The sequence below is a fragment of the Crotalus tigris genome, unplaced genomic scaffold, assembly GCF_016545835.1.
Source record: "Crotalus tigris isolate CLP2741 ecotype Arizona unplaced genomic scaffold, ASM1654583v1 scf7180000019465.582067, whole genome shotgun sequence".
In the NCBI taxonomy this organism is placed as follows: Eukaryota; Metazoa; Chordata; class Lepidosauria; order Squamata; family Viperidae; genus Crotalus; species Crotalus tigris.
The window spans coordinates 236,006-262,310 of NW_024097551.1; the positions used below are offsets into that span (position 1 = coordinate 236,006).

General features: G+C 38.3%; 2 protein-coding genes across 7 annotated transcripts; one reads left to right on the forward strand and one right to left on the reverse strand.

The window, feature by feature from the left end:
* Positions 1–7,596, reverse strand: DCLRE1B (DNA cross-link repair 1B). 3 transcript variants are annotated; one of them, XM_039362461.1, is made up of 5 exons: positions 7,481–7,596; positions 5,246–5,445; positions 4,876–5,041; positions 3,643–3,825; positions 1–1,245 (listed from the first exon to the last, which is right to left on the reverse strand). In XM_039362461.1, the coding sequence occupies exons 2-5, from the start codon at positions 5,432–5,434 to the stop codon at positions 131–133; spliced, it is 1,653 nt and encodes a 550-aa protein (XP_039218395.1). In that variant the 5' UTR covers positions 5,435–5,445; positions 7,481–7,596; the 3' UTR covers positions 1–130. The 3 variants fall into 3 exon arrangements, with proteins under 3 accessions (XP_039218395.1, XP_039218396.1, XP_039218394.1); XM_039362462.1 differs by having other exon boundaries at positions 7,440–7,522; XM_039362460.1 differs by lacking the exon at positions 7,481–7,596 and adding an exon at positions 7,256–7,474.
* AP4B1 (adaptor related protein complex 4 subunit beta 1) lies at positions 7,510–23,149 on the forward strand. Of its 4 annotated transcripts, none has more exons than XM_039362456.1 (11): positions 7,510–7,574; positions 9,593–9,749; positions 11,743–11,967; positions 12,371–12,501; positions 13,064–13,211; positions 14,661–15,157; positions 16,229–16,312; positions 17,794–17,897; positions 19,804–20,011; positions 20,332–20,616; positions 22,002–23,149. In XM_039362456.1, exons 2-11 carry the CDS (start codon positions 9,637–9,639, stop codon positions 22,424–22,426), a joined length of 2,220 nt encoding a protein of 739 aa, XP_039218390.1. In that variant the 5' UTR covers positions 7,510–7,574; positions 9,593–9,636; the 3' UTR covers positions 22,427–23,149. The 4 variants fall into 4 exon arrangements, with proteins under 4 accessions (XP_039218390.1, XP_039218389.1, XP_039218392.1 ...); XM_039362455.1 differs by lacking the exon at positions 7,510–7,574 and adding an exon at positions 7,767–7,934; XM_039362458.1 differs by lacking the exon at positions 7,510–7,574 and adding an exon at positions 8,021–8,422.
* The last annotated feature ends 3,156 nt before the right edge of the window (positions 23,150–26,305 follow it).

Below are 26,305 nucleotides of genomic sequence, written 5' to 3' on the forward strand. Positions count from 1 at the left end.
GATTTTAAACCAGAATTATTTTTGTTAGGTATAATTGTAGGAAATTATAAAAAGGAATGTGTATATTTAATATACATGATCAGATGTTTTGCTTTTTCCTGCAAGTTCTTGTCCAGAATGCAATTTTTTATTATTCTGTGCCTATTGATACTCTTCCTCTTTTTAAGTAGTTTTCTACTTGCAAATCAAAGTTTTCTAGCGACTTGCGCTTCGAGATATTTAACGGAGATAAACCGTATCCCTGAAAAAAGTCTTTTAAAATCTGTTGACCGGCCACTCTGTGAATCTGATCAGTCTGTGATGCTGTCAAGACATCATTGTCCAAGACTCTTTGAGCAAGATAATCACTGTTCTTCCAGGAAGAAGGAACTCTTTCTAGAGTAGAGATTGCATCCTTTCTGTCATTGGAAAAAGTGCATATGCATGCTGATGTTACAACTGTCTGATGCTTTTTAAATTCATTATCAATGTCCTTCAGCTGATGTTTGGTGGAAAACATGTTTTCTGACTCTACCACAGGGAGTGCTCTCTGGTTCTCAAGGTTTGATGGTTCTAATATTATTTCTTCCTGTTTTTCTTCACACTGTGAAGACTGAATAAACTGTTCTTGTCTAGAATAAGAGTCAGTTCTGTTTGTGGATTCTGGGCAGCACAACTCAGAAATTTCTGTTTCAGGGTAATAGTACATCTGGCTAGTACATTTTTCAGGAGAGTCAAAGCAAACTCCCCTTGGAACATGGTGAGAGGTTGACGATTTTAGTAGTTTTATCGGCTTTTTTTTCTTGTTTTGTATGACTTGTTTAACTGATTCTGGAACTTTAGACTCCAGAAGTGAATAGTTTTCAGAGCTCAAGTATTGTTGAAAATATACTTGACATGCCTTATTCTTTACCACAGGGATAATGGAGCAGGGCTTTAGCCAAGCTACAAATTCTAATAGTTCTTGGAAAGATGAATGGTCAGAATAAGGAACAACATACATATTAGGATGTTTGATTTTCACTGGTCTGCTGGTAGGGAGAATAGCAATGGTTGGATGATTCTGATTCCAGGTGGTTATTGTTTCTTTGCAGATTTCTGAAAAATCCACAGCATGAATCCATCCAGCTCCTTCTTCAGAAGTGAAAACATCCTCAATCTCCAACAGCTGCATAAGCTCCAACTTCTGAGGACTCACTACAATCCATGTATGAAATTCTTGGGCCAGTTCCACCAAAAGTGATTCCTTTCCCAAGTTATATGTACCTAAAAGATAACAAACACCGGTTAGCATTTCAGCCTAACACTACAGTAATTCAATCTTCAGAATGGAATGTATTTAACTATTGAAATAATTGAGGCTTAGCAGTGGAAGACTTCAAAAATCTGAAACATTACACCTTTCCTTGGTGGGTTCCTCCTCCAATGGCTAATTTTATGCAACTGTGTTTTACCAATGTTGATATATATTCATATTTTATGGAGTTCAATCATTTTCCACATTAATTATTAGATGAGCTCAATTTTCACAGGTGACTTTGAGGAAATATTTATACTCCATCTTTCTGGAGTATAAATGGGGCATATTGGAGGGCATGCAATAATGGTAATTAGCAATAGTTAAATGTAGACTAAAAATAATATTGAAATAAATTAATTTTGTAATCTCTGCTTCCTTGAAAGACAGATTTCTCCAAATCCTGAATTCATTAAATCAATTCCACATTTTCCTTTGGAGGCCCCTATGAACCAGGGTTGCCCATCAACCCAGGGACTTTGACAGATGTACCAGCAATCACATTCTAAAAAGTAATCAAGGCCAGGGAAAAAAATTGTTAGTTTTTCATTCATACAATTTAACCTAAATCAATAAGATAGAACCAGTTTAGTGTGGTGGTTATGGCATCAGAGTAAAAAGTAGGAGACTTGAGTTCTAGTCCCACCAAAGACACAACAGCAGCTGAATAACCTTGGGCCAGTCATTTTCTCTCAGCCCTAGAAAGAAGGCAATGGAAAACCATTTCTAAATTTTCCCAAGACAATTGCAGGGATTTGTCAGTCAGGAATCAACACTGACTTAAAAGTATATTTAAAAAAAGGAGAGATGGATAATTTGATTACCCTACATACATGTATTTAATGATTTTCCCTGACCCTTAAAATTTAGAATTGAGAGGCAGTTTTTCAAAAAAAAAAAAAAAAAAGCACTGCATCTGAGGCTTGGAGATGGGGAAGATTTCTTGAGTTGTGCACCTCTGGTGTAAACTTGCTATGATTATCTGGGTTGGCACTGTATAGCCAACCAGAAACCATAGGTCGAAGCCAAAAGAATTCAAAGAGAATAGGCTCAGACTAGCATAAAATGCCATAAGAATTTTACTGAATAAATATTAATAAATTTTAAACAATAAATATTATGGAAGTTATAGAAAAAGGTATATCAATCTATATCTATTCCGCTTCCCTAGCCCCCTAGAAGTGACAGACTAACCCACCTAGGAATATGGGTCTATATTGAGATTCTAAGTGGCCACGCCTTTATAACCTTTTTATACTTTTCTTAGAAAACAAGGCATATGAACAACAACTGGAGATGGCTTGGTAGAATGTCTTATCAGCCCCCTGGTCACAAATTCAAAGAGTTGACCCTTGCCAGTGTTATTTTAAATAAGGCATTGTCACTAACAGATATTACTTGGGGAATAATCTGAACATTCTTCCCCATCACGTGGGAACACAGGCGAGTCTTTGCTAAGAAATTTTTTTAAGGGGAAACATTGTGTTTAGAGTAAGGCATGCCCACAACCCACAACAGGCATTAGATTAAGGAGCTCATGCTGTCTTTTTTCTCTTAATTATCATAAGTAGTAATCAACATAAAAATACTCAAAAGTAAAACATGTTTTAATATAGCCAGTGTGGTATAGTGGTTAAGGTGCTGTCAAGTACAAGCAATCAGATCCATACACAAAGGGTTCAAACTGACTATTGTATTCTGCCTAATACATGAATCTCTCCATACTGCTTGCCCTCTCTTGGCAGCAATCAAATAAGGGTCCATAGAACCTGGAAGGGGTGTGGGGGGGGAGAGGAAACAGTTCTAGTTCTCTTGCAGCTGTAAAGCAACTCAAGGCTAATTCCCTGCTTGATCTCTCCTCCTTGCCTGACTGGCAGTTTCCCAACAGGCACAGATCTAAAAATCAGGAGACTGTGAAATTTAGTCCTGCTTTAGACACGAAAACCAGCTAGGTGACTTTGGAGTAATCACTGTTTCTCAGCCCAACACACCACACAGGATTATTGTTGTGGGGAATGTAAGAGGAAGGAGTATTATGTATATTCACAGCCTTGAGTTACATATAAAAGGAGTAAAGGTGGAATAAAAACATAATAAAATATTGATGCAGTCCATAAAGCTTGCTAAGTAATTTATGCACAGATGTGGAGAAATTTACAAAACAAAACTTGTTAAATTATACAGAAATGGCCTGTGCTAGATACAGTACATCTTGTATGTGGAGAAGGAAAGAAGGTCCATACCACTATGTCTTTGTAAATCTGCCATGCCACTTCAATCACTTGAACATAAGGATTCTCATATCAGAGAACAAGCTCCACAACTTCTTTCCATTTAATTAGATCTGAAAAAATAGATCTTCTTACCAATCTTCACCTGATGATCAGGGTGGTCCCTGATCAACTTTTTAATTTGCTCAGTGGCCTGTTCCTGGGATGGTAAGATAATTTCAGGATGACAGTTAGTATTATCCAGATAGAGTAAGTTGATAAGCTTTGAGTTCTTTAGAACTGGATTTTGCTGCATGTTAGCATTGTAACGAAAATCACCTGGGAAGACAGATATAATGCGACTGTCAGGGAAAAATGTTCTTGTGAAACAGAAGCCTAAATTAATTAAGAATAAACCTCTTTAGTTACTGCAGAAGGAAGCAATGTTGTAAATGTTCTAAGGCAGTGGTTCTCAACCTTTTTAATGCCGCGACCCCCAACTGGTCGTAAGTCGAGGACTACTCAACCGGTCGTAAGTCGAGGACTACTCAACTAGTGCAGCACCATTTGCAAAATGGGACTTTTGGCAGGCTCAGCAGGGCAGAGACAGCCTGGACAATTCCTGTTGGCTTTTGAAAGCCAATAGAATTAGACTCTATTCAAGAGAGTCTATTCTATTGGCTTTCAAAAGCCAACAGAATAAAAGGGAGTAGCACAGCTAAGGAAAAGGGGGAAAAAAATGGCAGACTGTGTTGTTTGGCGACCCCTGTGAAATGTTCGTTCGACCCCAAATGGGGTCCCAACCCACAGGTTGAGAACCACTGTTCTAAGGCATTTTTCAATGTGAAATTCATATTTCATCGAGTCTTGCAAAATTAGTGAATGGTCAAATACAGCTTACAGCTAACTACTGAATTTGTGTTGATACAAGTGGATTTAAAATTTCTTATGCTACATCCAGGCCTGAACTTCAGACATTATACCATATCATTCTGCTGTTACACAAATCAGAGGTTATACTTTTAGAGCTTTCTTTAGCCAGCAAAGGGCAAAAAAACAAACAAACAAACAAAAAAACACATTATTTTCAGGATTCAGACAGACTTATACTACAAGGGAAAATCATGTAGTCTTTGGAACTCTCAAGGAGAAAACCACAGTTCTACCGACACTAACAGTGCTGTATATAAACCGAAAGTAAAGCCCTTACTCACTAGGACTGATCATATTACCCAATTAAGGAAACATTTACAAGCAAACAACCAAGCTTGAGAGCAACAAACACTTCATAGTTCAACACTCAGCGACATATATTCTCTTCTATTGGAAGGACTTAGTTGTAATCTAAAATGCACTTCACCTCTTTCTCAAAAACAAGGAAGTTCATACCTGTGTAGAGGATGGCACCAAAGTACCCTTCAAAAAGGAACATGACAGATCCAGGGCAATGGTTAGCATCTATCAAGGTCACTGTCATGGTCTTTCTGCCAATTTCATCCAAAGCGACAACATGGCTATCTCCCACTTCCAAAGGACGGATCCACTGCTTAGCTACCTACCAAACAAAGGCATAGCAGAACCAATGTGAGACTTTGCAAAGAGATAAGAAAATGAGTAGCATTCTAAATGATGTTGAACTACATTTTCCAGCATTATGAACATTAGAAAGATTTGTCAGAATGTGCTTTTCAGCAACACCAGGATAACAAAGGGATGACTAAGAGAAACATTAGGACAATTACATGTACTTAGGTTGTACCTTCAGCCTGAGATGTAGAATTTGTCCTGTAACAGGTGAACAATAAACAGGTTGGTTCCAGGTGCTGGAAAGCCCCACAGTATGGTCACTGTGCATATGAGAAAGAAAGAACAAGCGAGCCTGCCCAGCTTTCCTGATATTCCAAAAATCCACCGCAATGGGTGTGCCTGCAATCAGAGTCCCATTCATCACTCCAGCTCCTATAAAAACAACGAATAAATTTGAATATTTAAAAAAAACTCAGAAAAGATGAACTCATGCATCAGTAATATTACAAATTTATAAAAAAGAGGAAACAATACCCACTGGCAGTAAGAGTTTTATTTAGCTTAAGCTAATAAAGTAAAATAGCATGCTGTCTTACTTAGCACTTTGTGTGAGAAACACACTCAGCTTCCAAGAATTTGACAGTCCTTAAGTGAAGCAGCAAGCAGTTTATTGAAAAATATGTTCTTGCAAGAGCGGGTGGCTAGCAAGTAGATTTCAGCAGCATTTATTCCCTCAGCCCAAACGCAAGTTCCTCCCATGTCATCCCGCACAGTTCACAATCTTTCTGGAATACCTAGTTCCCCCCTTTTGGGAATTTCTCTATCTTTACAGTCCTTCCCACCCTTACTTGCTTCCCCCCTTTTTTGTCATTACCTTTGCCCTTTAAGCTGGTTTTTCTATTAGCAATAGGTGCAATTATGCTTAACTCACAGTTTAACTCACAGCAGTTTATTTCTAGATTATGTCCGAACTCTTACGGTTAAAACTGCCAGCTAGCCTGATTTGGGGGCTGTAAATATTTCCTACCTTTTTCTTAGCCCTATTACATTTCTTAGTACTGGTCCCTTCAAATATATGATTCCTGCAAAAACATCTAGCTATTATTGCTTCTCTTACATTAGGACTTCGATTACTTTGTTTCATGACACATTCAGTTTGACATAAGGGCTGTATCTGTGCAATACATACCAGATGTTCCCTGTTTATTCCAGATGCATATTACATAAACCCTACAACTATTTGAGGACTATCACAGGAAGGCAATGCAGTGATTGTGGACTGTACAACATTTTTTTGTGTGCATATGCCTTCAAGTCATAGTTACTGTAACACTGGACAGCTGCCTGAAATAGTTCCTGCAGTTTTCTTGGCAAGGTTTTTCAGAAATCCTTGGCCTTATCTCCTTCCTAGGCTAGAGAGAGTGACTGGCCCAAGGTCACCCAACTGGCTTTGTGCCTAAGGTGGCACAGGAACTCATCATCACCTAGTGCTCATCTTAAGCTAAACTAAACACAACTGGCTCTCTCCCCACAGCAGAGGGAAAGGCTCCTTTATGTGTGTATGCACACATGCAAACAGGCTGTGAGTGAGCATGTGTGATGCTTGCGGCCAGTGCTTTTTTTGTAAAAGAAAAAGGTGCCGGAACTCACACACATCATACAACCCGCCTTGCCTACCCTACAAGGTTCCATCCAAAAAAGGTGCCAGAACTCCGTTCTGGGCGTTCTATGACAAAAAAAGCCCTGCTTGTGGCGATGCTAAGGCCTGCGCAACACTTGCGACAACCCTAGCACCCATGTGATGCAGCAATGCTAGCACCTGTGTGACATTCACACAACTGGGGAGGTAAGTGCGGGCACACACACATGCACACTGGCTAGCCACTCACATGGCACGGTGGCCAATGGGCTGGGGCCCACAGGGGACCCCTGCCCTACAGCATTCTTCTTCTATGAATTAGTAGTAGCATTTGAGATGACATCCAGGAGATCCCCAAGTTCTTTTTAATGAAAAATAGCCTAAATGTCATGAGACAGTAAAACCTTGACATTATAGCATTCCAGCTAAATAAATTTAAGAGAAGTTGGTCCAGCGCAGAAAACGTTTGCAAGTCCCGCGGTCGGCACTTTATAACTGCTGTTTTATGACTCATCGAGCACTGCAAACAAACTTGGTTCTGGAGCTCAGTCCACCCCTGTCCCTTCCCTAAATCATTTTGCAGAGAGCAGCGTGGAAGCTTACTGTGATCTGTCCTAGGCTTGTAGCACAGGAAAGAGAAGGAAGCAGAAATTGACGGTTCTCCTTTCCCAGATGCAAAATGTTTACTTGGGGAGCGTCCCAATCGGGGGAATTAGAAAGCTCTATTCTCCTCCGCAGTTAGGAAAGTCCTGTCACTTTTCAAACGTAGTTCGCAAGCAGTACTAACTTTTCCCGCCGAAGAATGGAAGAACCCAAACACTCGCTCACCCGTAAGGCATCGCGACAGACGAGCATGCGCGGTACTCTCCGCGACAAGGAAAAAAATGACCAGGCCGCTGGTCTGAGAACGCAAACCAAGACGGTAAGCGCATGCCCGTTATCGACAGGGCAGGGAAGCTCATGCGCAGTATAGTTATTATCTGACGGTCCTGAACCGGTGTTTCTCAACGTTCGTAGCTTTAAGATGTGTGGACTTCAACTCCCAGAGTTCCATACATTTTAAAGCTACTGATGTCAGACACATTACTCTCGGCCAATAGGCGTACAAAAATGAGATTGATATGTAGTTCCATGGTCAGTAGACAAAACTTCCAGGATGCTTTTGACTCCTATTTTCTTTTCTGGAAAAAATGTTATAGGGACAGAAAATAAGAAAACAGTAGAAAAATCCGGATTTTTGCTGAACAGTGACTAGACAACAGTAACTTTCCTCAAGCAAAAGGTAGCAGCAAAGCTTGCGTAGTGTTTGTAATGCGACTAAATCAGGATTCTTTTGCATTGCGAAGAAAATGGAGCAGGGGGGCGGTGAAAAAAAGGAGGCTGCGGCTCTTCGGGATAACCTTCCCGTCTACTCCGCTGTAGATTAATAATAATTCATATAATGATACTTCGGGCTACTATTGAGTATTAGGACCCTGCAGCATATCTGAGGTTTTTTTCTGCTTTCCGATCCTCCCTCTTCCTTAGCGCATCGGGATATTAAGCTAAAAAGCCCCCGGAACTATTTTACAATGAAGTTAACGTAAATCTTTATGTGATTGCCAAATAAATAAATTGCCCTGCATTTTACTACCGGTTGTCATTTAATTTGAGGAACGAAAAGTTGTATTACAGCTTCTAAAAGAGAATAGAATTTTAGAGGCGCTGAGTGTTGTTTTCCTGCACTTAGAGCTCTGTATTTCTAGAACTTGATTCTCTTCGAAGAAGCAGGTAAATTGGACTTTCAAATGCATTCACTCCATTTATTTTCTAGTTGCTTGGTTAGATAAAGATTGCAATGCTTTAATTTTTGCCAGGCCAAAGCATTGGTGGGTATCACCATCAACAAAATAATTTATCTATTTGTGTTTTCAGAACTATGAAAGCAGCTGTTTCCTGTGCCTAAGACTAAATGTAGTTTCATACCAACAATGGTATGACACAGTGACTATGTTCATTGTACTACCCTTATTTTGACTTGGCAGAATTGTACATTGCATAACAAATTTAATTATTTAGCTGTCTTCCTTCTTACCTACCTACCTACCAGTATCTTGTGTCCTGAAGAGTTATTAGAATTTAACAGCTTACATGTGGCCAAGTGCCCAAATTTTGATCACATGACTTTGGTGATGCTGCAAGAGTTGTAAGTGCAAGGACCAGTTGTAAACCACTTTTTTCAGTGCTGTTGTTTATATCTTTTATTGTTTTTACAATATAGTAAATAATGTAGCTACTCCTAGAGAAACCAAATGTAATTAGTCATTTGTTATATGCTGCTATTCTTGTCATTGCTTTCTTACCTTTCTATTACATCTCTTATATTCAGTGCTTTTTTTCTAAAAAACAAAAAAGGTGTCTGAACTCACACACACATCATACAACCTGCCTTGCCTACCTCACAAGGTTCCATCCAAAAAAGGTGCTGGAACTCCGTTCTGGGTGTTCTGTGAGAAAAAAAGCCCTGCTTATATTTAGTGTATTTTATTTGCTGTAAGCTCCTTGGAACAGAGATTTGTCAGCTTGTTCTTTGCTAAAATGCCATGCTTGTTACTGTCCTAATGAAATTAGCAACCTTTTGAAAAATTAGAGCCAGTTTGGTCTAATAAGGCACCAGGCTAGAAAACAGGATATGAGTTAAAGTTCCACCTTAGCCATGAAGACTCATAGTGTTGCTGTTTTAGTGGGGAAAATAGGAGAAAAGTGGGCTGGATATATTCGCCACCATGAATTATTTGTAAACGTAATAAAGGCAGGATACAAATTAATAAATAAAAATCTCTTGTTCTAAGAAAAACATAAAAGATAAAACAAGAGATTGAAAGAGGCAGAACGGAATGCAAATGATATGCTCAGTTTTCTCTCTGTGACTGTATCCATCCTTTGTGACTGCTATCCTAGGTTCTTCAACAGTCATTACTGTCAAAGGGTTTAGAATCTCAACAATGCCGTACTTTGGTTCAGAGGATACAGTGAAGGAGCTGAAGAGAGCCCTGTCCAACCCTCATGTGCAAACTGACCATCTTCGCTATAGGAATGTTATCCAACGAGTAATCAGGTCTGTTCTGAGATGCTTGTGTTATGCTACGGTCCTCTTGTATTCTGTCAATAATAATAATAATAATAATAATAATAATAATAATAATAATAATAGTAAAGTTGGAAGGGACCTTGGAGGTCATCTAGTCCAACCCCCTGCTCGGGCAGGAAACCCTACACCATTTCGGACAAATGGCTGTCCAGTCTCTTCTTAAAAACTTCCAGTGTTGGAGCATTTACTGCTTCTGGAGGCAAGCTGTTCCACTGATTAATTGTTCTCACTGTCAGGAAGTTTCTCCTTAGTTCTAGGTTGCTTCTCTCCTTGATTAGTTTCCACCCGTTGCTTCTTGTCCTGCCTTCAGGTGCTTTGGAAAATAGCTTAATTCCCTCTTCTTTATGGCAGCCCCTGAGATATTGGTATTATAGTTGATCTTCTGAAATGCTAGAAGTTTTAAATAATTGATACATGCAATAATTATTTTAGATAGTTATGCTCATAATAGTGTAACAAAATTATAAAGTTTAAAAATAAATAATGCAAATGTATAATGTTTATACGTTTTAGTAATATGTTCATCATTAGTACATAATTCTATTTCAAACTCAGTTTTACTTTGTTCACAGCCATAATGTATTTTATCCACTTTAAACTTTTCTGTTAATTGTATATAAGAAAACCATTGACAAGAATATCCTTCTATTATCACATTTTTTGAATTTAGTTTTGCAATCCTTTTGAAAAAATTCTGATATATCTCAGTAGATTAACTTAGTTTTCAAGAGTGCAAAACATTAGCGTGCAAAGCACTAGTGCTGTGGATCTTATCCAATTATAAATAAAATAATTTAATCTTATAATCTGTACATGAAAATTCATATATATTTTTCATTTTTGCAAATGTTGCTTTAAAAAACTTTCTGCTATTTTCAAACAGGTCAAAGAAATATTCAGGGCACTGAAACATGCTCTCATTAATTTGAAAATTCTAAGTTACTGTCTGGTTTGTCAAATGTTATTAACTGTTGTCTATATATTTCAAAGTATACAAAGTATTAGGTAAACATTGTATTATTATGGATATACAATAGCTTAATTGTGAATTCTTTTCTCCTTACATTCTTCTATCAAAAACTGTAGCTAATAAATGCTTTCGAAGAGAACTGTTGAAATGTTCTTTTTTGACCTGATGTTGAATAGCTAGGCTTAAGAATGTATATAAATTGACACATTTATATTTTATATTTCTTGATTTATCTTTTCTGATACTTTAAAAAGGGGAGGATCACAGAGAAGTAAAATATGCCAAATATGTAATATATAGTCAAAAGTAAGCATAAAATGCTCCAGGTGAAGAATTTAGGCTTTGTGATGAAGGACTTAATTTGTCTGTGTTTGCAGTTAACCTAGTGCACTGAGGTGGAATACAAATGAAACTTGGAATGTATTTGCATAGGTATATACCAGTGATGGCGAACCTTTTAGAGACCAAGTGCCCAAACTGCAACCCAAAACCCACTTATGCAGCGTCGGGTTCCGGGTGGGTGTGGCCCATTGTGTGGGCGTGGCCCATTGGGTGGGCATGGCCCATTGGGTGGGTATGGCCCATTGGGTGGGCGTGGCTGCAGTGGTAACAGCAGACTGGGTGGGACTAAAAAGTTCAATCAATCAATTCCAACTTTGCAAGATCTTTTTTTTTCCTGCGAGAAGTTAAAATTAACTGATTGATTGAACCTTTTTTTTGTACACGGCAGCGGAGGCCTAAAGCGAAAAGGTTTTATAAAACCCAGCTGAAGGCCTAGGACTGGGGCGACGGTGCGCGTGCCCACAAAGAGGGCTCTTAGTGCTGCCTCTGGCACCCATGCCATAGGTTCGCCACCCACATTCTGGATGACAACTTGTAATGATTTATGCATTGACTATAATAATTACAAAATTATATTTTGGGTTTTCAGGTAGATTAATATGAGATCTTGATTGTTCTATCTAAATTTTTCTTATCTTTTTCTTGCAGACACATGACCCAAGGTGTAGATGTGTCCAGTGTTTTTATGGAGATGGTTAAAGCTAGTGCTACTATAGACATTGTTCAGAAGAAGCTAGTGTACTTGTATATGTGTACGTATGCTCCCCTGAAGCCTGATCTAGCACTTTTAGCTATCAATACTCTTTGCAAAGACTGCTCAGATCCCAACCCTATGGTTAGGGGTCTGGCCCTGCGCAGCATGTGCAGTCTGAGGTAAGAGAATGTCCTGCTTGCTTTGACCTTCACAGCCATCACATATGAGAGAAAGATATATTGTGTAATATACTCAAATGCAGAAGTCATGATCAATAGCTCATGACCTGAACGATGAGCTTTCAGTTCTTTTGTCTTGAATCTAACTCTTATCAGTAATACATCACTACAAATAGCACTTCCTTCCAGGAAGCTCTTCAAAATGGAACACACTTGAAGAGCTTCCTGTTTTGCTGGTGAGGACTGAATTTCCCTTGAATTATAGCATGTGGGCTGCTATTTTGCTATCTGATCTATGGAACCTAATACAGCTATTTAATATTTTATTAAAAGGGTTGAGGGCATCAACTTAATAAGAGTGTTTATGAGAATTTATAGATCGATAGCCCTACAATGTTCCTAGGATGCCTGGCATACAAGAATATATTCAGCAGCCAATCCTGAATGGTCTACGAGATAAAGCTTCTTATGTAAGGAGAGTAGCAGTTCTTGGATGTGCAAAGATACAGAAACTCCAAGGAGACTGTGAAGTGGGTAAATAAACATGTTTTTTCCATTCTATTTCCAATTCCACTTCTCCGTTCCTATTAGAATAAATATGTGGCATATAATCTTGATGCTATAAAGAGAAAGTTGGGCTTGAATGCTGTAACACTTCTACTTTGTATATAGTGTGTGGTGATCTCCCCTTCATAGAAGACACATTCTGCTGGATGTAGTTCTTCCTCTCTTGCCCCATAATTATTTGCCAGAAATCCTCCTCAGCAATCTCATATTTAATATTTATTAAACTTGCGTGCCACCCAAGTCTCAATAATTCTGGGTTGATTACAGCAGTCAAATAAATTACAATAAAATCCATAAAATAAAGATAAAAGATGGCAATCTCAGTGAAGAGTCAGTGGAGCCTGACTCTTCCTCACCAAAAGCCTGGGTAAAGACCCAGGCTTTTTTAAACAACAGAATGGGGATCATCCAGATTGTTTTCATTAAATGATCATTGTTTGTGTTTGTATACGTCCTGTCAAAAGCAGTATTTTATTACAGATGAAAAGGGGAAATATTTCTGACTTCCTTTCTGACATGTTTTCTGCAGATGGTGCACTAGTTAATGAGTTATATAGTATGCTTCGGGATCAGGATCCTGTTGTGGTGGTAAATTGTCTGAGGGCTCTTGAGGAAATTCTGGCACATGAAGGAGGAGTTGTCATCAACAAACCCATTGCCCACCACCTCCTTAACAGGTACATTCCACTCCAAAATTCTTGGGTAAACTAGAGGTATCATTCTCCACTGTCCTTTGTGTTTTGAATGGTGAAAACCATATGCTTGTCAAATTAATGCTAATATTTTCTTTATTAATTTATTGAATTTATAACTTGCCTTTCTGCCAAAAAAGCCAATCATGGCAGCTAATAATAATAATAAAAAAAATAAAAATAAATGTTTAATTAAAATACGCTATGAATTAATCAAAAACACGTTTGTGGGAGAATACCAGAATAGTGAAGTCTTATTTCAAGACTTTGACAAAACAGGCAAATAGTAGACGACTACTTGAACAGAAAGAACCTGCTGGCATCTAGGTAACTCAGCAGGGAATGCCTAAATTGGAATCCACCATTGAAACGACTTTCGGTTAATGTGATAGAATATCGTCCAAGGGCTTTCATTTTTACATGGTGGTAGCTGAAGTAATTACTTGTTCTGCAGAGTTGTTTCCTAGTTTTGGCTTTAAACCATGTGAGTATTAATATAAAAGATCCTTTGCAATTATATACAGTTTAAAGAAAATAATTGGTCAGCTTGTAAACCCAGTGCTCATAGATAATATATTATTGCTCATCGGATTTATAAGGACATACATAGGAGATATGATATTATTGTTATTAATACATTTTATCCCATCTTTTGTTTATATCTATTGGACACCATCTAACAGAAGAAAAAAAATCTATGTATCTGTCTGAGAAGATTAATGCACCTCATGCTCCTGCCTTCCTATCTTCCCCACAATAACAAGGCTGTGTGGTGGGTTGAATTGAAGGAGACTAACTGACTCAAAGTCATTCTCCCATCTTTTATGTTTAAGGGAGATTATCTGTCATATATATTTGTATTACTCTTTAAAATTTTGAAAGATCTGTAGGTCGAGGGCTAAGTACAAATTTACTTAAAGTATATGATTTAGTAGTGTTTGATCAAATCCCTCCATTGCATCTTACTGATTCACATACTTAAGTTTAATACTGATGAAATAATGGAAAAAATGGTCTGCAGATTTATTTATTTTATTTTATTTATTTTTAAAATTTATAAGCCACCCCACTCCCGAAGGACTCTGGGCGGCTAACAATAAAAAACACATAAAACATAACAAAACAACAGTACAAAGACAATCATCCAGGGGTTAGGTTTTATAAACCCCAGGCCTGCCGGAAAAGCCAGGTCTTAAGTAGCTTACGGAAGACCAACCGGGTGGGAGCGGTCCTAATCTCCGGAGGGAGCTGATTCCAAAGCGTGGGCGCCATCACAGAGAAGGCCCTCCTCCGCGGCCCCGCCAAATGGCACTGCTTGGCCGACGGGGCCTGAAGGAGGCCCAGCCTGTGGGATCTAACCGGACGTAGGGATTGGGAGAGCAAAGCTATAGATTCACTGCATCACCATTTGTGTTTGTTTTCTCCTCTTTGTAGGATGCCAGATTTGGATCAGTGGGGGCAGAGTGAGGTATTGACTTTTCTGCTGCGATACAAACCCCGCTGTGAAGAAGAGCTTTTTGATATCCTTAATTTATTGGATGGATACCTTAAAAATAGCAGTTCCAGTGTAGTGATGGCTGCCACAAAACTCTTCTTGGTGCTGGCTAGAGGTTACCCACATGTCCAGGCAGATGTGCTTGTAAGAGTTAAAGGTCCACTCCTAACAGCATGCACATCTGGGAATAGAGAACTCTGTTTCACTGCTCTGTGTCATGTACGCCAGATAATAGACAGCCTTCCTGGCCAATTCAGTAGCCAATATAAGAAGTTCTTCTGTTCTTACTCGGAACCGCATTATATCAAATGCCAAAAAATGGAGGTGCTGTGCAAGTTGGTGAATGATGAAAATGTTCAGCATATATTGGAGGAACTGAGAGACTATTGCACTGATGTGTCAGCAGAGCTTGCTCAGGCAGCAATATTTGCCATAGGTAAGTGGACTACTGGGATTCTAATGAAAGACCTCTAACAGACAAATAAATGTACATCAAAGTTGTAATACCTATGTAAAAAATATAACACAACGCCCCTCCCCCCTGCAATTATATTGCAAATTCTGCATTTGGTAGTGTTTCTTTTGGCTAGAAAAGAATATGACTGTCTTTACAGGTGTGGATAGAACAATCTTCTCTAGAACAAAAAATATGCTTTAAAGACAGAAGAAGCAAAATTTGGTCAAACTAGAAAATGAAGCAATTCAAAGTTATGCCAGTCTTGTGAACATATTCGCTATTATCCCTTCCAGCTGAAAACACAAATTATTACACTCATAATAATCAAGAAACTATGTTTGCTCAAAAGTAAATCCCACTGCATTTTAAGAGCATACCAGCTTTAGTCTTTATTTCAATATAAAATGACTCCAAAATTTAAGAAATCTTTATTACGGTAGTCACAAAATGCATATCAAGATGCATGTTTTTTGCCTTACCACCTAATATTGTTTGCTTTATTGCCTAACATTGTAGTTTGATGTAGTAATTAAGGTCCTGGACTAGAAACTAAGAAATCATAAGTTCTAGTCTTCTGTTAGGCAGGGAAACTGACTCAATCCTGGCTCACAGGATAATTGTGGGAAAATAGGAGGAAGCAATAGGAGGAATGCGTAGTGCTGCATTGAATTGTAAAAACTAAAGGTGGGATTAAATCTAATGTCTCAGTGAGCAGTTCATTTCATTCAGTTATATTGAATGTGTTTATTGATTACCAGTTTGGTGTAATATTGCTTAACTTATGGAAATTATTCATGTTCTCTTCCTTATGTGGTCCAATAACCAGCCTAGAATTATCTATAATATTATGTTCCCAAAATTGTTCCATTCTGTCCTATTTTGCATAAGATTAGTTTGTAGTTCTGTACTGAGAATTAGCATTAGAAATATCAGCCTATATTGCTGGATCGTTCTTGCCAGGTTAAGGAATTATTAAGCAATCCTGAGAACTTTGGGTCATATGTTTGGGGGGGGGTTGGTTTCTTTTTTGTTACTGTTGTTGTTTTTTAGGAAACATTGCAAGAACCTACTCAGAACAATGTGTTAGGATTCTAACAGAACTTCTTGAGCTGAAGCAAGAACATATAACATCAGGTATTATTCTGGACTTTCTAGTTCATATTTGATTTACACAATTGCAAGATTTAGCTTCTTTGGTCAGATGCAACATAGTTTTTTCTAAATTTAAAAGAAATCCAAAAGTTGGTTCCAAGTGAATAGGGGCAAATACATTATACCAATTGGTGCCTCCTTAAAGAAACTGCCTATTTTCCTAGCTCACATAGAGGCCAAGAACATAAATAATTTGTGTTGAGAACAAAGTGTAACATGGTCCTTTCCAGTGGGTGTGGAACACTCATCACTTTCTTAATTTAAGGAACTTCAACAGGTGTGACAAGGACATGATAGCTATTCCAAATCACCTTTTTGACTTTGAATCTGAAAAGCACGATCCCATAGATATTGCTATATTTAAATGACATAAATATTTCATTGAGACACTGCCACAAATTATGTAGGATCAGTGGTGGGATTCAGCCAGTTCGCACCAGTTCAGTACAACTGGTAGCTAATTTTTTGTTGCCCAGGCCTAGAACGGACTTCCGGTAGTGGCATCCACACAGAGAACCGGTTGTTCACATATTTGAATTCCACCACTGTGTAGGATGCTAATACACGAGGTATTCACTTTCTAACTACTGATGCGTTAAGATTTTTTAAAGTAACTTTGCTCACATTGACTCCATTTTTTTTCCTGACAATTCTGAATTGGTAAGAGAAACTTAATCAATAGAAGATAAAAAGTTGCTCAGTAAAAATAGACTTTCAGAATGGGAAAAACAATCTATTTTAGAAGAATTTGCATCTTTCAAAGGGCCAGATTTGCAGTTTGGGAATCTCCTCAATTTGTCATAATTCCTGGACGGCCAAGTGATTACTCAGTGCTAAGAGTGTTTTACATATATAGCTGTCCATTCTTGGAGAGAGCAAATTTGGTCACAGATCATATGCCTTTGACCCATACAGATTAGGTTCCTGCTATTAATTTTCTATCAGGCTGCCTAGAAAGATGTTCTTTGGTGCTGCAAAGATGTAAACTGCCATTTTTTTTCCTGTGCTACCTGTTTTAAAATACCACGGGCTTCCACTTCAACTCTGAAAGCAATTCAGGGTATTAGTATCAGTTATAATTCTCCATAGAACTTCAAATAACTTAGACTATTTGGAGACCATTTTTCCTTGTGCATGGTCCTTTCTATCAACTGTATCATCACCTCAATCACTGTTTTGCATTCTGTGATGATCAGGGAATCAGACATGGCCTTTTTAGTGGCAGCATCCTAATCATGGGTCTTCCTTCGAAGGAAGAGCTAACATTTTATTGTATTTTAGGTAAATAATGAAAATACATTTTGCTAGAATTTTATAGCATTTTAATTTTATTAGCTGCAAATTCTGTTTTAACTATTCCTTAATCTGAAGCTTACTCCACTCAGATTTTGATGGTATTAAGATGTTATCATCTGGAACAACAGTGTTACACTCTAAATATGTTGTTATCTATTTCTCTACAGCTGTAGTGCAGGTGTTCCGAGATCTAGTATGGTTGTGTCCACAGTGCACAGAGTGTGTGGCCCAGTCTTTGTCTGGCTGTGAAGAGATCATCCAGGACAGTGAGGTAACAGAGAACACCTTTTGTAATTATACTGTTGATGAAATCTAAAATTGAAGCTGAAAGTTTTTTAAAAAGTATGTATTCATTGTATATATGTGAGTTATTAGTGTAAACAATCATAAAATCATTTAGTTTAGGAGGATCTGGAGATATGTCTGCATAAGAATTTTATCTTTCTCCCCCTTAACTTCTAATTTATTTTATTATATCATTAAGAATTCTTCTGCTTTTTCATTTGCCACACAGAATTTTGAATCAACTAACCTTACTTTTAGTTATGCATTGCCTTCCCAAAAGCAAAAAAGTTAAAATAATTTTGTTATCTTACCAATTTTTAATCAAGAAAATGTAAAATTAGTAGCATTGGATATTATGGAATGGCTGTAATGAAAATCTTTGCAGCCAATCTGACAAAAATAAAATAAAACCATAATAGGTGGAAGATATTAAAGCGATCCAATCAAGAATTTAGGAGAAATTTCCTAACAGTGAGAACAATTAATCAGTGGAACAAGTTGCCTCCAGAAGTTGTGGATCCTCTAACACTGGAAGTTTTCAAGTAGAGATTGGGAAACCATTTGTCCAAAATGTATGGAGTCTTCTGCTGAAACGGGATTGGAAGATCTTCAAGGCCCCTTGCAATTCTGTTATTCTATGTTTTATGTTCTAATCCTTGAAAAATTCAAGATTTGATTACTAAAATTCTTAAGAGATTTAACTCACATGACTATGGACAGGTAGTGTTTTATAATATTGCTTCTCCAAATTAAATTGGTACAGATCCTAAGATTTTAATTATGAAGCAGGCAGATGGTGCAGCAGCCTCAGATTTTCACATCTTTTCTGTTTCTATTTGTTCAAATACAGGTGGTCCTCGACTTACAGCCACAACTGAGCCAAAAATTTATGTTAAGTGAGACATTTGTTGAGTTTTGCCCCATTTTATGATCTTCCTTACCACAGTTGTTAAGTGAACCATTGCAATTGATAAGTTAGTAACCTGGTTGTTAAGTGAATCTCACTTCCCCATTGACTGTGCTTGTCAGAAGATTGCAAAATGGGATCACATGACCTTGGGACACAGCAATCAATGTAAGTACAGTGTTTCCCCTAAAATAAGACTGGGTCTTAATTTGTTTTGCCTCCAAAAGAGACACCAGGTCTTATTTTCGAGGGGTTTCTTTTTCGCTCATCTCCGGCACCGACAGCCCTGCCCAGCTGGCCCACTTCTTCTGCAGCCAAAGGAGCAGCTTCATTCTGCAGCTGAGAATGGAGCTCCGGACTGCATTTCATAGTCAAAGGCCTTTCCAGAAGGCCTCTGCAGCTGATAACCAAGCTATGGATTCTGTGGTCGAGAACCAAGGTATGGATTCAATCCATAACTTGGTTCTTGGCTGCAGTGGCCTTCCAGAAAGGCCTCTGACTGCGAAATGCAGCCTCTGGACTCTTGAGAAGAAGTGGGCTAGTGAGGAGAGGCCTGGCTACAAGGTAAGTCGGTGCGGGGCACGTGGGTCAGCTCTACCCCTCCCCCCACCCTAGCTTGATTTTTAGGTGTGCGCCTTGTCCCCAAACTAGGGCTTATTTTGGGGGTAGGGCTTATATAGGCCCACTCCCAAAAATCAAACTAGGCCTTATTTTGGGGTAGGTCTTACTTTTGGGGAAACACAGTATGAACCAGTTGCCATGCATCAGAATTTTGATCAAATGATCATAGGGATGTTTCAAATGTCGTATTTATGAAAAACGGTCATAAATCATTTTTTTCAGTGCCGTTTTAACTTTGAACTAAATACAACTAAAACTGTTGTAAGTCAAGGACTACCTGTAATGTCCTTAACATGGATATTTGGTATGTGAATTGTTCTCAACAGTACTGAATGCCCAATGTTTTAATGGTTTAATTTTTTAGGGAAAGCAAGCATTAATCTGGCTTCTGGGTGTACATGGAGAAAGAGTTCCCAATGCCCCTTATATATTAGAAGATTTTGTGGAGAATGTAAAATCAGAACCATTCTCAGTTGTCAAGCTAGAACTACTGACGGCTGTGGCCCGGCTGTTCGTAGCACGTCCTGCTGAATGTCAGGATACTCTGGGTCGATTACTTTATTATTGCATTGGTAAGTCTGTTAGTTCTATGATGGTTGCTATATTGTGAATTAGATGAAAGACAACAGTTATAGTTACTGTTGAAAAGCATACCAAAAAAATAAATAAATCTTGATCTAAAATTCTTTAGATTTTTCTAACCAGATCTCAAACAATTTTATCGCAAGTATTTTTCTATTCTGTCTGTACTGCTAGTGTCAGATAGCTTAACAGGTTCTAAGGGAGAGAGGAAAGGTTTGGGAGAGACCTCTTGGAAATGCATCATTAAAAGCCAGGTGAAGTAACTGCTTATTTTTGTTGTTGTTGACAAATGTTTCTGTCTGTGATCCAGAGGAGGAAAAAGACATGGCAGTTCGGGACCGTGCATTATTTTACTATCGTCTATTACAAGCTGGAGTGGAAGAAACAAAAGGAATTCTGTGCAGCCCGACATCAGATCGTTCTCTCCGCATTTTAGAAGAGCAGACTGAAAGTTCCATTAACGAATGGGTCCCTGACTTTAATACCTTGGCGTTCATCTATGGCAAAGAGCAATGGGCAGCTATGACGGCCAAGCAAATAATTGATCTCCCCTGTGCAGACTCCAGCACAGATGATACCAGAAGAGAAGGCAAAGGTGAGAGACATACGTAGATATTAATTACTTTCTTACTCTTTCTGTGCTCACTTTTCCTAATGACAGCCAGAAAATGTACTTTTAGGTGTCTGATTGACAAGTTATTCTTTTCTTAGTAGGCGATACTAAGCTTGTTATAATTGTAATGCTCATATTCCTGCTAAGCATCTTTCGGTTTATACTGTTAATAGTAATTCCTCCACTGTGAAGTTCCACAGAACTTGGCTCTCTCTCTCTCTTCCATATAATAATATGGAATAACAACTATATGAAACTGATTCATCTTTTAGTTTGAGGTGAGATATCATCATGCACTGATGTTGTTCAGTAGTTTGTTGTCACCTCAAGAGATGAAGTAGAGGTCCTGTTTATTTTCTGGAGGTTGTGAAGGACTGGATTTGACAAAACAGACTCAGACTCCCAGCAAGAGAGAGCTGGTGTTTTTTTGCAAACAACCTAGCATGATGTCAGTTCTGAGGTTGGTTTTGAGCAAAGTTATATTTCCTCTGAAGGAACAGGTCCTTGAACTGGGGTTTTCCTGCACTAGAGCAGCAGGTCAAAGCCATGGCCATTAGAGCCATTACTCAACTGTGGCTGATGTGGTAATTACAGTCCTTCTTGGACTAGACACCCTTATGATAGGATTTCAAGTACAATTGTACAACCCCACATGCTCGCAGTTCAGGTGCTTGGCAACCCAATTGCCTTTACAGCCAGTTGCAATCCTGCAATCTAGGTGCACGACTTTTGCTGATTTACAGCAAATAACATCCATAAGGGAAGCTGGATTTACTTAACAGCCATGTTATTCACTTAATGATCATTGTAAAATTGTTGTATCGGATCTGACTTGACTTAAGATCATAATACTCATGATGGAAATTTCAGTCTGTAATGTGGTTGTAAGTCAAGGTCCACCTATAGATACACTTGAGAATCCCTTTCTTACATGAGAATCAAAGATCGGGCCAGAGAAAGAGTATAGCCATCTACTGGGAGATAATGAGCTTCATTATGCAGTTAGTTGGCCACTGTGAGAACAGATTAGATGGGGCAGGGATCCAGTTCAGAAGGGCACTGCATATGTTCTTATGATATGTTTCATTCATGGTCCTGACATTATGGAATAGCTGCCCCCTGAGATACTGGGTATTTGCAAAGTTGTCAGCATTAGTTTATTCAGATAATGGTGAATCTGGGTTGCTTTTTGGTTCCTGATTTTGATTTTAATGTACAATGCATTTTATGGGGAGGATTAGAAGGATGGGTTTAGTGTTATGTTTTAATGTTATTGCTGCAAACTTCTGTGAATATGACAATTTGATGATACACAAATGTATGTAATAAATAATAAGTAAATAATGTGGTTTTTCTTTCTTTTTCAGTACCACTGATGTTGGAAAAGGAGAATGACCCTGTTATTAATGCCAGTTCCAGTAGCCTTACCTTAATATCGAGTATATGTCTGACTACAGAGCAGTTTGAGAGGACATGGCTAAACCTGGCTGTTGGCTGCCAGCAAGCCATTCCATGGCAGGAAACCGTTCAGCCAGAGACTTTGCAGGTTGCCCTGCAGATGGTCCATATTCAGACAATTGCAATGAGCAAGCCTGGTTCACAGTCATGGAAAGTCTACCTAGGGGCACAGGATGACACAGGCTGCCTTTTCCTAACTGAGCTGCTGCTGGAGACAGGAAATGCAGAGATGCAGATGTTAGTGAAGCAGACTGAAAACAAGCTAGAAGCCCTGCAGGCATTTGTCTCACTCTTGAAGACAGTTCTGGAGACAGTGGCAGGCCTGACATCCTGATTTTTTTCCAGTTTCTGGTGTTGGTCATAGGCAGGAAGAGATAGCAGTTTTGTATATGGTTTATTTATTGTATTCTTTAATGAAGCTGTCATTCTTACAAATTGTCAGTAAAGGCTTTCTACAGCATAACTTTTAGCGCAAATGAAAACTGTATGTTTAGAAAGATATGCAGAGAAACCAACCATCCTTGAAAGGCAAAATAAGATCATGTTTATGGACAAAAGGAACTTTGTATATATCTAGAGAAGTAAAATAGGAAGACCTGAGATTTCAGGATGAAGGTAAATTAAGGAGGATTTGTGTGTTTGGAAGATGTCACTAAGCAATATTCCCTCTAACATCTGACAGCTGCTTGTGGAAAAATTAGTTTTGTGCAGCTTTTTCTAAACCAAGTACAAATTTCCTCTCCACGATATGAACATATGAGTAAATTGCAAATAGAAATAGCAATTATAATTTTATTTCTGCTTAATTTCAAATTTATTTATTTATTGAAATCATATGGCCACCTGTTTTAAATAGAATAATCTCATAATAAAAACAATAAAAACAACAATAAAACATTCATGTCACTCATACACAAAGGAGCACATTCCCTTTCCATTGTTCTTCAACTGATAATTGCAATCAGTGTTTTGTATGCATCTTAAATAGTTTCTCTGGATGGGGAATTTTGATATTGTAATAAAAGAAAAACTAAAGAAAGAAATACATTATTCAAAATAATTTAGATTGCCCTTTCATTTTCTTGTCCATTCTTTGCTTCTCTGAATGTATTCTGAGCTTATATTTTAATCATAAAGGCTGATACCTTTTTTCAAAGTTAATTAACATGGAGCTCATGTGGCCCCAAATTCAACAGATATTAATTAAACCTTTTTTGGAGCGAGGTGCTCCTTGAACAGAAGGCTGTGAGGTCCTGAGCAGGTGGGCTGCAAATGCAAGGTTGAGAAATTGCTGTTGCCCATCTGCCTGGAGCCTCAGGCTACCGGTAATAGCTCTAGCTCACTGCCTTGGGAATACCGATCAATCCTACTGAATGAGGGGTGGTGACCCTCCCTGCTGCAGGTAAGTTGAGTCAGCAAACTTGTGGAGGACTCCTTGTGAGTTGCAAGGCTGGAGTTTTGTTATGACTAAATTTATTATTATTTAAACTTAATTGTGCAAGTGCTTGATGTAGATGCTAAGTGAGTGGAGTAGCAAGGTTGTTTCTTTAAAATCTTTGTATTGATTTACTTCCATTTAGATGCTATTTCATTCCCAACAAATTGGGGGCTAATAGTGCATTACAACTAGGGTTAAAAATTAATAATAACTATTCATGATAAAATTGCAATCAAATCAATCATTCTATCATTCAGAGCTGATATGATCTTATCCCCAAAAGCCCCCTTGAAAGCTATGTTTTCATGTAAAAGGAAGAGTGCTAGTTCAGATGGCAGTTCAGTGGGAGGCAACATGCATCTGAAGTGATTTGCTCTTACATGGATTCTTTCCTAGGCTTACTCAGCAATCAGAGAGCATATATTTGCTTCAGCTCTCTAAAATTTCTTACTGTGCATAGGAAAGAAATCAGAATAGCTTAATATTCAAATAGCTGGTCTAAAATACATTGTATTTTAAAAACTCATACTAATACTGAAGGGAAAAATATAAAGATAGATTCTTTGACCTTAGGAGGTTTAAAAAATGTGTATGCTTTTCTCAGGAAAATTGTGTCATTTTCAAAGTTCTTTTGCTGTCTCTGCAACTCAGGTAAATTTGCTGCCGGCCCTTGTTACTTTTCTGTGCAGGAATTAGTTGTTCTGCTCTGGAAGAAAATGGCTGTAGCAGGAGAGAATGTTGCATCCTATTTTATATCAGCCCAGGTTAAATTTATATGCTGTGCTGGGGGAAAAAAACGGCATATTTTTGGATGGGCTGCCCTCATTTTCCTTCTCCTTTTTTACTTAGCACTTGCATTGGAGAAGACACTGCATGCTGCTTTTGCCAGTTCAATAATCCTTCAGAGTTTCATGCAGTGAAAGTTAACTCTCACTCAAGAAAAGCACTGCATCCTTCCAGAATTAAGTTACATTTCTTTCCCTAGGTATACGTTGATTTGCATTCTTTCCGCTTGGAGTCCCATACTTTTTACTCTTCAAGCTGACACGATGTCAAAACCCAGGAAAAACTGGAATGATGTCACGATTACACAATGTTCCCCACCTCTCCTGTGCATGTTTTAATTCAAAACAAGCCTCTTAGAAAGAAGAGAAGATGCTGTTTGACCCCCTGTTGCCTTGTGGCTAAGAATCACATCCCATTGAAAGGAATAATTAGGTTCTTTGAAGCCTTTTATAAAAAACATTATTTTGGGAAATAGGTTCCAAAGTCCAAGAAAGGGAGAAGAGCTCTATTGTCATTCGGTTTCTTCTGTAGCAGGGGTTCTCAATCTTGGCAACTTTAAGACTTGTGGACTTCAACTCCCAGAATTCCTCCCAATTCTGGGAGTTGAAGTCCACAAGTCTTAAAGTTGCCAAGGTTGAGAATCCCTGTTCTGGAGCATGAGGAAAACAGCTGCTGCTTCTTTGCAGGCAGGAAAAAGCCTTTTCTCACCGGTATAGCAGAACTGCTCTCCTTGAGGATACACAGGTGAAGCAGCCTATTTCATTTGCAGTTTAATAGTACTAAAAGTTTTGGCACTCTATTGTGAAGTCAGAAAGCCAGGGATGTAAAAGAGGACTTAGAGTATATATCTCAGATCTAGTTCAAACAAAGTGAGGAAGTGGGAAAGCATAGGCAGACTTGCCAGATACAGTTCAAAAATGTAGTCTGACTGATACGGCATTGGTTTCTTAATCTGGTCTGCTTTAATAAGACTGACAAAGAGTGAAATCTTGCAAAAAAGTGACTGCCTGGGAAGGAGAGGAGGGAGAAAGAAGAAAGCAGCTAGTTGCCTGGAGAAGGGTGCACATTATGGCTTGGGAAAGGAAAATATCCCCCTTTAAAATTTCTTCTTTTAAGCCCATTTTATTGTATCAGACAAGCTGAATAAAACGTACTGGTACTGTCCAAATATACTTGAATTCTTTAAGAGTTAAAATACTTTTCTACATTCTGAATTAGTGGGTCTTCCCCTTTAATTACAATCTTTCTGGTTGGCTATAGTAACCAGCCTTTTCTTTCATCCACAACATTTTCCCAGGAAGAAATTTCTTAAACTCAAAATCTTTATATATTTTAATAAGATTTTAAACAAATCACAGCAAGTACTTTTTGTGTTTTAAAATCTTATTTTCAGTCAATCTGACTCTTAGTCTGTTTAAAAGGTTTCCAAAATTAACACTGTAATTACCCTTTTTTATTTCCATTTTTTTAAAAAAAAACACGTTTCTATATGTTTTAAACTTAAATAAAGGTTCTTTCATTGTAAGTTGAAGGAAATCATCTAGGGTAATAAAACCTGCTCTTCTGCAGGTTCTTAATATAAAAAAATGCAAACCATTTCCAGTAAAAGTTGTGAAAAGGGGAAGTGAGTGAACTCAGCATCCTTTTGATGGCTCTGAACTACGGTTTTAGCAATGCTAACTCTCCTGGCTCCCAGAGCTCCAAAATCCTCCCAAGACCACTGTTACCTGGTCTTGTTGTAGAGAACATCTGTTAGAAGCCCTCTGAGCAATCCCAAAACTTCTCCCTGATCTAGAGAGGAGTTTGGGGAGCCAATTCCATTCACTGGTTCCACTTTCCACTATGGCTTCTGGCTCCACTAAAAGTGAAGTTGTCTTCAGTCCACCATTGCTTCCACGGAAGTGCCCCTCAGAAGGCATTGAAGACCTGTTTATATCCCTGGACCTAAGGTCTCGTGAATGTGAAAGGCTCTGTTTCCTGGTTATGTTA